The 13031-nt window shown below is 37.2% G+C and overlaps 1 protein-coding gene across 2 annotated transcripts in view; it reads right to left on the minus strand.

Moving 5' to 3' along the window:
- The window catches only part of arhgap10 (Rho GTPase activating protein 10), a 42510-nt gene extending 30336 nt beyond the window's left edge, over positions 1-12174 (minus strand). The window contains exons 1-3 of one of the 2 annotated variants that reach the window (XM_026302644.2): positions 11596-12173; positions 304-399; positions 60-121 (exon numbers count right to left, since the gene is read on the minus strand). In XM_026302644.2, the coding sequence (XP_026158429.1) occupies positions 60-121; positions 304-399; positions 11596-11749 (312 nt within the window). In that variant the 5' untranslated portion in view covers positions 11750-12173. Of the gene's footprint in view, positions 1-59; positions 122-303; positions 400-11595 lie in introns of both variants that reach the window. The other variant, XM_026302645.2, reaches the window with a different exon arrangement.
- Between the last annotated feature and the right edge of the window lie 857 nt (positions 12175-13031).

The following is a 13031-nucleotide window of genomic DNA, read 5'->3' on the forward strand; positions in this document are numbered from 1 at the left end:
TGTCACACAGACAGGTATTTTGCTTGGCTTTCAAGCAGGTTCTGACTGGTTGTCCTCACCATCAGTTCTCTTTGGTCTTCTAGGTTTCTAAGGAATGCAGCAAACTCTTGCAAAGATTCATCTAAAGAAAAAGAAAAACAAATGCATTCAACTGTAAAAGATACGAGTTGTTCCCGCGACTGTTCTTAATTTGCTGGTAGAGAAAGAACCACAAACAAACATTTTCATACAGTGAATGTCTGCACAGTGGCAACAAAACTAGTGGTTAGTTTCCATCATGTGAAAAGGCAAACCCACACTTACCAATACATCTCTCATCATCTGTTTTTGCATCTCCGATGTACTCAAATTGAAATTCTCCCAAGCACTGGGCAAACTTTCGCTGTGCCATCCCAAGCTCTAAAAGAACATTTGAAATGCACAAAACAATTAAAGCAGTGACTTTAATAGGACACAGAGTTTTACTTATGATTATATGTTTGTAGGATCTGCCAAGTAAACACTTTTTACTAAAGCTCAACATTTAGACTGTACACATAAATATCACTGCGATTACATACTGTCCTAAAAGATGATCTGTAAAAATGTTACACATTACAAGCCATCTTAAAAATAGTTCTGAGGCATCATACACATTAAGCTACTTTGCAAACATCCTGTCTAATGTGCTACATCCTGCTGCAAAAACCCCACTCTACCAGGTATCACACATTAACCCATATTGGTTTTTCAGATGAAATGCCCCAACAGAAACAGTAATATGCAATGCCATTCTTATTTCAGTCAACCCTTCCTTAAATCAAACTAGCATTAGCAATGTAGCTGACCCATTTGGTCATTTACTGAAATAAAGACCATGCTCATTTGGTGTCTACCAAGAATTCTGTAGTGCTGCCAGTGCAATATTTAATTTACAGTCTGTAAATATATCTGCATAAACTTGTAACAATGCTAAAAAATGCAGTATTGCAAACATAATATCAGGAAAATTTGAAACTTAAATCTCTCATTAATAAGAAAAAAAAAAAACACTAAGCAATATAATGAGCACCAGTAAAACTATTTAACAATATGTGAGATTTAGCTGGCAATCAATAAAACAGTCTGTCACAAGAAAACAATAATTACTTAAATCTTGTATCTGCTTTTATACATGAGACTATGTAAATGTAAGATATGCAGCTATGGGTGCGTTCATCTACTTAAACCCTGCATCATCCTGCATGAATGCTCCTGGATCTGGACTAAAACAACTTCTAAGAGGTGGATAAACTCTGTTTAAGTCCACCCTCTGCTACACCCCTGCACATCAGTAAACACAGCAAACCAAATCTATTTCCAAACAGGGAAGAGATTCCCCGAATACGATCTCTGACCCATAACAGTCCCCTAGGGAAGCATGACAGAATGCAGCAAGGGTATTTTCGGACTGCAGTTATGAGCAGTATACTGAGGAGCAGTGTCTTTAGCTTTTGCAGATAGCTGTGACTCTATAGGGAACCATCAACTGAGTTGCACCACTGAATAGAGCGCTAACTGCAGCATCTGTAAGAGCAACAAATACACACAACAGATAGCTACAACTAATAGGTATTTTTATTAACAATCTGATTAACAGTGTCTTATTAATAATAAAGAATACAACAGGCATTACACAAAGTGAAATTTAGGCACCATTTTTTTCCCCACATTGTTGCAGTTGTGATACAGGCAAGTTGTGGCTGGCACTGGGCTACAATAATATTAGACCAACTATTTTTTGCAGCTAAGGAAGTCAGCAAAGTTTACTGTTGGATGTGTGCCTTGTGGCTGGCAGTTTTGGAAGAAACTAACCAAGATCCAACTGCAAGATCCATTAGAGCCCAGCTGTGAGCCTTGGGAGAAGCATGCTAAGTGTAAACATGGTTATGTGCTAACATAAGCAATATACTAATATGTGAAATACTACATGCTAAACATTAGCAAATTGGGGTCTGATACATAACATGCATGTTAAAAGGCTAACTCTAGCCATGTCAATATACAAATGTAAATACATTTTCTTGTCCACAGGGCAGCAGGAGGGTAAACATCAAAACAGGTTTTACTATCGCTGAGTCACACTTTGGTAAACACAGCAGAAACCATCCAATATTCTCTTAAGTATTGGGCATAGTCTTAAAAAAAATATCACCTATACCTATACCTCTGCAAATGCAGCACATTTGTGTTTAATAGATTATAATAAAACACTGAAAAAACATGTGCAATGGATTAAACCTACAACAGTGCCCAAAGCCCAAACATGTGACAGGTGTTGGACAATGTATGCCTGACCCTGGTCCAAAGGGCAAAGCTTCTGCCTCAACAATTTTTTTTTTTTTAATTGTTGGAAATGCACTGCTCATTGCACTTGAGCTCAGTCTTAAATCTCCACAATCCTAAAGAACACAAATAAAGCTGGCTCAAACAAAAGACCTCTGGTTGACTCCTTTGGCTAGTTTGTCTAAGCTATTGAACTACAGGAAGCTAAGGGATTCACACCAGACAATAGGACAGTTTGTGCATTACAGTATTTGGGATTACTTGTTCTTTGATAAAATCTTTATATAACACTTGGAGGAAACTTTTCTTGTGGGTGAGGTAATTGTTTTTAAAATTCAAAAATTAAAAGCCAAAAGAAAAAAGTCAAAACAGAAAACACAAGCTATCTCAGTAGGAGAAAGAAAAAAACAAATTGGGATATCATATATGACTGTAGGAATACAACAAATAAATTCTAATGACTGCTTTACAGCTAATAGCTCATTTCTTGGCTTGTGAATTTCTGCAAGACGATACATGGCTTTAGATCATTAACCAAAGCAAGAGAGAGCTGACACCTACAGCACAGAGACACAGTAAACTAAAACAGACCACTGCATGAGCAACATTAAGAGACAAACAATAGCACTGGAGTGTCAAATCCTCTGGCCCTGGCACCTCTTAAAAGTGTATTTTAGTGCAGTCAGATGGGATGGGAGTGAGAAGTATTATGAGTTACTGCATACATTTATCAGAGAAGTTTAGAATAAAAATCTTATAATATATGCTTAATTGGTATCTGAAATTACTTAAGGACTAGTAATACACTAAAAATGTTTAAATCACAGAGGTGACTTATAATTAAAGTAAACAACCTGATGAATTGTTATGATGGTGTGATTGATTATGGGTTTATTTTCAAAATAATAGATATGGCAACTTTAAGCCTATATACTCATTATTTTGAGAGCACATTCATAACAATTAAATGGTGACTCTTAGTAATTTTCTCTGAAATGACTGTAAATCCAAAGAGAATCTAAACCACACAGAGTTAAAATACAGACCAGAGTGTTCAAGTCCATAAAAGGGGACTCTGGTCAACCAGGTCTAGCCAGTAGTCCTTAATTTGCTCCTGTGAAATGACTGCAGATGCAGAAACAATCCTATATAGGTTAAGCTATATAATTTTATAAGTCCAGTAAACAAGAGGAAGACAAGATCAAGGGAGAATGAAGTTATTTTCATTGGTACCTTATACCTCCACTAGATTTAAATTCAGGGCAGATTTCATAAGTCTGCTATCACTGACAAGATAAATTGCAGCTACATATTCCACAAGACAAACAGTTTTAAATGATTAGTCAATTAGAAAAAAATCTGCAACAAGGTCAATAAGCTATGAATCAATTCTTTTTTTCAGTCACAAATGACAAACTTCTGCAGGCTGTACCTTCGCAAATACAAGGATTTACAGTCCTGGCAGCTCTCTCTTTATTGAACTGATATTCACTAAATGCAGAAACAACATTTTTGCTGTGTTCTTTTATGTTTGTCTCCCCTGGCTGTCCTGCAACACAGTGGGAAGCAAACACAGCAATATGTAGAATGGGTTAGGACAGGGTTAATGAGTGTCCTAGAGCAGTTATAAAACATGTGGTGAAAGCCCTACCTCCCTTCAACGCAACAGAATGATCATGGCTTAGGTTTAGATTTGAGAGTAAATCATAGTTTATAACTCAGTGTTATGCTTCTCTGGCAACTGGTCCTTAAAGCACTATTAAAATGACCAATTCTCTTGTCATGAAAAAGCTAGATTCTTGTTACTGTACTGAGTAAAATAAAAACAATGTGTGTTTTTAACTAAAAAACAAACAGCTTCCATAAGAGATTTGACATGGTGCAAATTGGATTAGCAGACGTAAAAGTGGACCCAGCTTCAATAAAACATGAATTTGAACCCCATTCTTCATCAAGAGTCTTCTTCCCTTGTGATGATCCTTAGATTTAGGCCTAAAACTAAGAGTGACCAAGTTTGTGCAGTCAGAGCTGGCATGCTTTGAAACAGTCTGCCTGTGGACTTCCCTTTTACAGAACAGCAATTTTAGAGGTTGCGTATTTTTTTATTTATTTTTTTTTTAAATTTTCACATTGTGTCTCTACAACTCAGGTCTAGTGTTTTTGGCTATGCCTTTATTTGGCTTTGTTAGCAGCAATTTCATTTATTTATTTATTTATTTATTTATTTATGTATTTAACTTTTTTCTTTTTTTCCACCTGCATAACAGGCATGAATGAATTTTCAGCAGTGTCATAAACAAAAAGTACAAGTCATAACTGTTGCTCTTGTTAGTAGTATCATATGAACTTTTATGATGACTAATGTTGCTCAGATCAGCTTAAATGGGATGTACCACAACTCACATACTTCCTTACCCAACATTAGCCCAATGAGTAAACAGGTTAATAACACCTATAGAGAGAATTGCAGGACTCACATTATCCCAGAATACACATGAATGTAGAGTGGAAAGTTCAGTTGCTGCCTCTGTATAGGGAAACATGTTTTGACAACATTACACTGAACGATAACATACCAAAACAAAGCCTCAACACACTGTACAGTGTCTGATGTAAGGTCAAGGCTCTGTCAAATGTGACTGTATAATAAAAGATAATGAGCAGTGTGATGGCATAGTGACAGCAAAAATTCATGTGATTCAAGCACTCTTAGGGCTATCTACTGTTACATCATCCAACAAGATCACTACATATATTTGTAAATGTATTATTTAAAAACTCAACAAATCATAGTTTGTTTGGTTAAAAATGTGCTGCATCCTTGTTATTATGGAGAGATAATCTAAAAGTAAGTTTAGGTTTTGTACTTCTTACTATTGTATTCTATTCTTATAATAATCATATCCTTTATCCTCAAATAAAGACAGAAACAAGGCCGAGGAACTAGGGACTATTTAGCACATACTACAAGAACAAGGGATGTCAATGAACACATCTGTACTCTCTTAATTAGAACCATATGTGAGCATGGTGCACAAATCACACCCATCCACAATCTGATTACACAAGCTGCTTGCATGTTTAACTCACTGCAGGGCGGACAGTTAATATGATAATTTACTGGACTAAGCTACGTGAACTTCATTACATAAATCATGAAAAATGAATGTTATCAAGTTACATGAAGCTCCACCATTAACTAATGTCAGGCAACAGTCAGAGAAGGATAAAACATGAAAAACGTGCGCTTCTGTACGCCGTCAATTGATTTTTCAACAGCAGAGAACAACTGGATCCAATTAGTTGGCGTAATAAACAAAAGTGTCAAATGAGAGGTCTGCACAACAGATTGATATGATAGCTGCTGTCCTAAAGCGAAGAACTATCACAAGATAGAAATACCATACGCATTAGGGCACACAAGAGTCCAAGGCAAAGGCTTCTCCTTCTTTTTCCCTTTTAAAGAAAGGCATTTCAGAGCAAACCTGGGAACTGTCAAACTTGGCTAGTTTCTCTGCTGAAAGCCAGAGATCCCAGTCTAGTGGATTCCGAGTCACACAGACCCCACATTACATGTATGTAATATAATAACCCAGTTTTCTTTCTACAACAGGAAAATCCTGCCTATTTATGACATAAACACTGTTCAGAAGACATAGTAAGGAAACTTAGGACAACACAGCGGGGAGGGTATTCAATGACAGAGCTCTGGTTATTGTAGAGTACCACAGATCAAAACAAGAAGTACTGTCATAAAAAGAAAGCACAGATTTTAGAACATTCATTTTAAAAATCTTATAGTTACTTAGAATTTAAGGTCAACAATTGGGAGAAATGCCAATCACAAGTTACCAGTGACTAAACTATAACTGCTGAAGAACTGCTGGCACATTACGTTTAATAGGCTGGTACCAACAAATCTAACACTGAAGCAAACACGATTCTTGCCTTAAATCAAAACATAACATTTAGTAACCAGTTACAAAACACTCAATGCATCATTTATTATTAATTACACCAAATGACAGTGAAGGTCATTTAAATGGGCTATGGCTTGCAACAACTTTGGAAACATGTTGCCAGAGAAGGACTGTATTTTCCCAGGAAGGATCAAGTATGCCTTCAATATGCATCAGAGGTGAAAGTGCATTTTTCTATTTTTGCAACATCAGGCTGCTGTAACATTGGCCTTAAATTGTATATCTAATGTTGCAGAGTATCGATCTCTATTGTCATAAATTTTACTTGATTACAGCCACGCTCCAAAATATCACTAGCAGTGCATTTAGGTATAAAATTGTCATTTTCATGTTACAAAAATCAGCATATCTGAGAAAAGCATCAATAATTACCTAAACATATACTTTTCTTTTATTGTATACCCCAAAAGCAGGAAACTTAACGTTGCATGTTCTGGCTGCTGCTGTGAACGCTTGCCCCAAAACAAACAAAAAAAGGTATGTATATGTCAAAGTTCAGCTGCTGAAGATGTCCACAGTGTATTCATTGGCGTCTGTTGGATTGCTGTTTGTTATGATTTCTACAGTTTCATCAAATGTGCCACTGAGGTCAGAACTTGCCTGGTGCAAGCCCTCCAACAGCAGCCAGCATTTACATGCTGTGCCTTTCCACAGTTCTTCCTGTCCCATCTTTTCCAGCCTGAATCTGTGCTCCACATTCAGCTCCCACCTTTGCCCTTGACACTGCCTGCCCACCCTTCTCTACTAGCTGTCCACTAAACACGCATTACTTCATTCATACAGCTTCCTGATCCTCCAAATGAGTCCCCTGTCAGTAATGCCAGTGTCTGACCACAGATATATTACACTATCAGATGACTAGTCAACATGAACTGGGCTGTTGCCGACTCATTTTACTATTTAGTACTTATACTTTCATTTCCCTTCAAGGATCAATAAGGTTTATCTTTTCCCATCTCTTTACTTTGGCACATAACCAAAATGTTAAGAGTTGTAATGCAGTGAAAAGTTCCTCAAGTGATTGTCTACATTTGGTGCTCTTTTTTTGCACCAAAAAAGGAGCACAAAAAGCATTGTCATGCCATCAAACAATAATACACTTTCAATTTTATAGCAGCTCTTGTTTTTTCTAGAGAGAATGAAAAAGCGTTCCTCCCTCATGACTTCACATTTTGCGCTAATGCGATTTTAATGAAAGATTGTGATGTGGCTCTTTGGCAGAATCTGTAATGTGATTACACAGAGCAGCAGTGAGCCAAAGCACACCATGGCAGACTACTCTTAAACCTATCTGCCAATAAGAAGAAGGCCCCTTACATGCCTGGACTTTAAAAGTGGAACTGAAAGAAAGAAAGCGATTACAAATCATTTTGTGTTACGGACCAATTGGTCAATCCACCAAAAGAAATACATGCCACTACTATTTTGGCCAGATTCACTTTGCAGATGACTGCAGCATTAACAGAACATGAAAAAAACATCAAACTAATAGAGTTGGATGAGAGGCAAGATTACATAAAAAAAAAACCCCCCAAAAAAAAAAAACAAGAAATCGGTGTGTTTGTTAAGGACAACAAGGGAGGGGCCGTTAAAAGGGTACAGACAGGACATAGTTCCTGTGAAGGAAGCTCTCTGAAACAGAAGCACATCTGCAGGCTGCTCCTCTAGTGGGCACTTCCATGTCATGGCTCTCTGGCCCTGGGCTTCGCTTTAAAGTTTCCTCCCAGAACCAAGGACTTTCCGTAGTGGGACATCCTCCCAGCAGTAGGAGTGGAGGGAGTCAATGAAAGCCTGAAAATGGACTGGGATTTAGAGCTCTGTCTTTTGGATTCTCCAAACACCAGATCATTCTGAGGTTAAACAAAAAAGAAAGCATTTTATCAAGCAACTCTTGAATCCATAGTTTTTAATATAAGTTGTAAGCAAGACCTAATCTGTCAGTGTTTACAACATAACGTTAGCTCAATAGTTTTACAAAACCACTGAGCATCAGATGTTATTGTGAAGCCAGGATTGACTATCATACACAGAGATGATTACACAGCTAAGTCTCCCCAGATCAACTACACTCATCAAAAACAACTGTCTGAGCTCACAAGTTCATCCAGAGAGACTAACCTATCAACTTCAAAGCTGCAAACCACAAACAAGAAAGATTTGAAAGAAAAAAACAAACAAAAAAAAAACACCAGGCTATTTTGTATGATCATGATGAAAAGTACAACTGAACACAGTGTGAAGTTCTTGTGAGATGAGATTATCAGAGTAATGTCCAAATAGTAAGAGCTAGACTGGTGCTGAGCTACTATGGACTTTATTATACCATTGTGCTTCTGGGAACAGGATGGCAGACTGTAGGAACACTTTAAATTTCTATGCTATGGTTCTGGTTTACTGCAGAAAATTATTCACTGAAAAAAATGTAATTGTCAGGGTTAAAGTACAACAAGTAAAATCATAACATGTTCAACTGTAATTAAAATCATTCATAACATGTTCAACTGTAATTAAAATCAACTGGAAACTATGCTCACAAAATGTTAAATATTTATTTTTCCATTTCATTGATCAATTTGTTCTGGAATCACAACAATATAACTGCAAGGGCTTTAATTACAAGCAAAATTCATTATAGATTACTCTGCCCAGTAGTCTGTTGATTAATAATTTGCACAGAGAATTGTTAAAATGCCCTTCACAAGCTATAAGAGCCAAACATGACTTTTGACAAATGCCTACCTTTGTCAAACATAAAATAAACAAAGATGTTTACTAAGAAAAGCAGGAAATGTTCATATCATATTAAATTATGGGCATTTTCCCTGTAAAAAGCACAAATTATTAAAACCTATGCAGATTATTTTCTGTTGACTGTAACAGCGGTGGTAGCCTATCATTCAAGTTTGGATAAATTAGTCTTGCCCTAAATTAAATATTAAAATAGGAAACACCCTTTGTAAATACTACTGCATTGTTCTAATATCTGGATAACATCTAAAACAAGCAGGCCATGGGAAATTATTTGAATATGGTGCCATGACATTGGATAATACTTGGAGTTGCTCTTACCAAGGAGGGTAAACACCTCATGATTACTGTGGAACACTAGTAGAAGGGACAGGAACTGTTTTAAAAATGGTGTCCTTGAAGGGCCACAACAAAAGCTGAGCAAAATAGGGGCCATGCACTTCATTAATGTCACTACATAACAACATGACCATCAGTTCCTTCCTGAAACTTCATCTGCCGTTCCAGTAGTCCCTGTGGGAGTGTCTGACCAGGGTTCCCCTTTCCTTGTCATGAGCAGTCAAGGCTGGCACAAACTTCATTAGGCTTGACAGACCAGACATTTGATAGGTGTCACTATGTTGGATACACTTTGGAACATTAGCAAAAAGTGACACACAGCTTAACCACAGTCACATAAAGTATGACGCACAAGACATGACATGTTCTTGAAACAGGACACTGTGCATCAGTTTACACCAACAGAGCAGATCATCAATATCAAATATTCCCTAAACAACACAGAGCATCAGAGGTAACCTTATCACTAGGCAGGCTTCATTTGGTAACTCTCAATGTGATGCATATTTTCAATGGTCTAATGTATTAATTGTTTATTCCATATAAGTTTAAAAAGCTGTCAAAATACACACACAGAACAATCACTTAGTATCAGTGTCATTTACCATTTATCATTTATCACATATGTGTCTGTAGACCAAAGACACACCATAGTAAATTAGAGTTTATCAAGGATGTATGATAGAAAAAGCACACAAAAATTCAGTTCTGGTTGGGGGAAAAAAAAAAAAAAAAAAAAAAAAATCAGCCCAAAGAGAGAGCTCAGAAAACAGCAAGGTTTGCTCAATCTAACAGGTACAACAGACCATAAGCTGGTAAACAACAGCTCAGTACACCCGTAATGTACTGTGAGGTATGACAGCATGAAGCAGAAGAGCAACTACAGCATTAAGCCATGTGTGATTCCACCCAAGTCAGCAAAGAGTAAAACAGTAATATGAGTGAGACTACTGTGTCAAGTGCACACTTTCTGAAAAACCATGGTGAAAGTGCTGTTTAAGATGTTTACAAGGGCTAAAACCAGCAACAGCAATCATGTGGACTAAAAAAGAGCATATATGTGAATACACCTGGAAGATGCTGCAAGTCATTGTTGAAATCAATATCACTAAGTTCATTCTTGATATTTTTAATAGTGTTTTGCTGTTGTGCATAGCCTCAGACTAAACTCTTAAGTAATATACAAGTTGTTTAGACATTTTTGAACAAAAGCATTATATTGTTTCCCAAAGCCTAAGCATTAAATTTTCTAAATGTCTTGTTTGGTCTAACTGTTTAACACCGCCCACCCCACCCCCTAAACACACACACACACACACACACACACACACACACACACACACACAATGCGATTGTGGGCCCTTCACACAAAAATACATGAGACTATTAAACTGCTCCTCCGTCCTAAAAAAGCCACTAAAAGCCTGCTTAACCTGCCTGACACTTTACAGTCTGCATGGATGAAAATCCCTGAGTGAGTCTGACAGGACCTTGCTGAATCTCCACCTTGAAGAATTAGAAGTCTGCCTGGAGGTTTTTGTGCAGAAGGACGTTATGTGACAGTCCAGACCCCTAAGCCTGAATCCCAATTGTCAACACTACAGCACTGAAACTGCTGTTTCAGTAATGATATGTTTAAAAAAAGAATACCAGTGTGGACCAGTTCTTTCCATTTTCAATAAGATGGTGCATGAAAACAGTTAAATACTGCTTATTTTTGGTTTTAAAGCAATTATAAAATATAATGGGAGACTTAGGGATTTTCCAGCAAGGCATATTAAAAGCATGACTACTTTATGTGCTGTCAGACTGTAAGCCCTGGGCACATTACAAACAAGCCCTGCCCATAGACTAGAGCTTGAACAGATAACAATCTAATTATTTTAAGGTAAGCTGTATGTCTGTGAGCAAACAGCATAACTTGGTTTAGAGACATGTCCTCTAACTGTTAACCACGAAATATGATTAACTGTCCAAATAAGCCACAATGAAAAAAACAGATCAAAAAGCCAACGCCTTTATGCGATTTTCATAATATCCTGATTATCACGGTAATCTGTTCTGCAACCGTCATGCAGACTGCTCCCCCTACTTACAAATAAATGTAAAGAAGCAGGGATAGGTTAGAACAGTGGGCAAATCCAGGCTTCTTCCCAAAAGTGGCTGCAAGGTTTTGGTGACTGAATAACGTTACTGAAATTTATCTTATTTGAAATCAACTTACGTTTTGTTGCGTTGATGAGGTTCTTCCCATCCTTGTACAGCTCTTTGATAAACCTGTTGGTTTTGTCCAGCTCTGCTTCGTGTGCTTTTATTTTGTCCCTGAAGCTGGGGCTGTCCAGACAGCATTCACTAAATTCCAGCGGCTGAAGCCCCATTTTTTAATTTTTTTCTTATGGACTGATATCTTCCTTTTTACAAACACGAGAAACTCTCCCAAACGTCGCTTACCTTCTAGTTGAAAAATAAATCCTTTATGATAAAAAGACCGCTCTTTTCGCTGGAAGTCTCAAGACTGGCAGAGAAAACATCGCTACGTGAAGTAGCAGCAGCTAACGGATTAGCATGGTAACTTTTGACACGAGCTCACGGGCGAAACGTTAAAAAAAGGCGAGAGCAACCAACAGGTGTTATGGCTAAAACGCGATAACAGCACGCTAAGTGTTCATTGGACGTCAATACACGGGAGTTGTCAGAAAGTCATGGTGGTTGTATCCAAGTTTTTCCTTCACTCCCATCTAAAGTGCTCCACCTAGCAGAGTGACAGATTGGGAAACTCTGCTGACATTTGTGTGCGTGTAGCTAAACTTCTACCAAAGAACAGCAACTTGTGCAAGATGGTTCCGGGATACGTAGTTCCGCCTTCGCTGTACTTGCCTAGTGATTTGGTTACTGTGCAGCTCAAATGATACATACAAGGGTAGGAGGTTTATATCTAATACCAGGTATATCAGGGCCATAATTATAGCTGTACTGACACTTGTTAAGACTCCGTTAAAAACAGCCAGTTGACTATCATACGTGTCTGTCATTCATTATGAGGTAAAGTAAATTTAATATTAGGAGGCTACTTCTGAAAATATTCTATTTAACAAATAAGCTATTTTATATGGATCTTACTGACCCTGTGGATGGAGAAGTCACTCAAGAATATAGTACGATACTAAATAAAAAATAAAAAAATAAAAATAATAATAGCAATAATTCAAATTACCTGGGTATGTTTCATTGGCCATTAATCACAAGTAAAATCCAATTGAATACACTTGTTTCCAACATGTTGCCAATATAACAATGTATCAATACACCAGGCATCCTGGATTCAAAAGTCTACTTAATTAAATGTACATAAATATTATGAGCAAAATTAATATGAATTATGTTTTTGACCTAGTTTTAACGTTTATTTACATTGGTCACACTCAGCCTTGAATGCTTCTTCATCTTTTAATGTAGGTGGGCGTGAACTATCTTGATGTTTTGTCATCTTTATGCCAAAAAGTTCGTCTGTCATTGGTTCGATCTCGTTCAAATCTGAGGCGGTAACATTTGCTTTGATGCAGTCAGTAAATAAACACGAACATTATTATATACCTTGTTTTTTATACTGAATGTGTGCTGCTCCTGACTTCAAATATTTTCAATTTTATAACAATTGTG

This window comes from Mastacembelus armatus, chromosome 1 (assembly GCF_900324485.2).
Source record: "Mastacembelus armatus chromosome 1, fMasArm1.2, whole genome shotgun sequence".
Classification (NCBI taxonomy): Eukaryota; Metazoa; Chordata; class Actinopteri; order Synbranchiformes; family Mastacembelidae; genus Mastacembelus; species Mastacembelus armatus.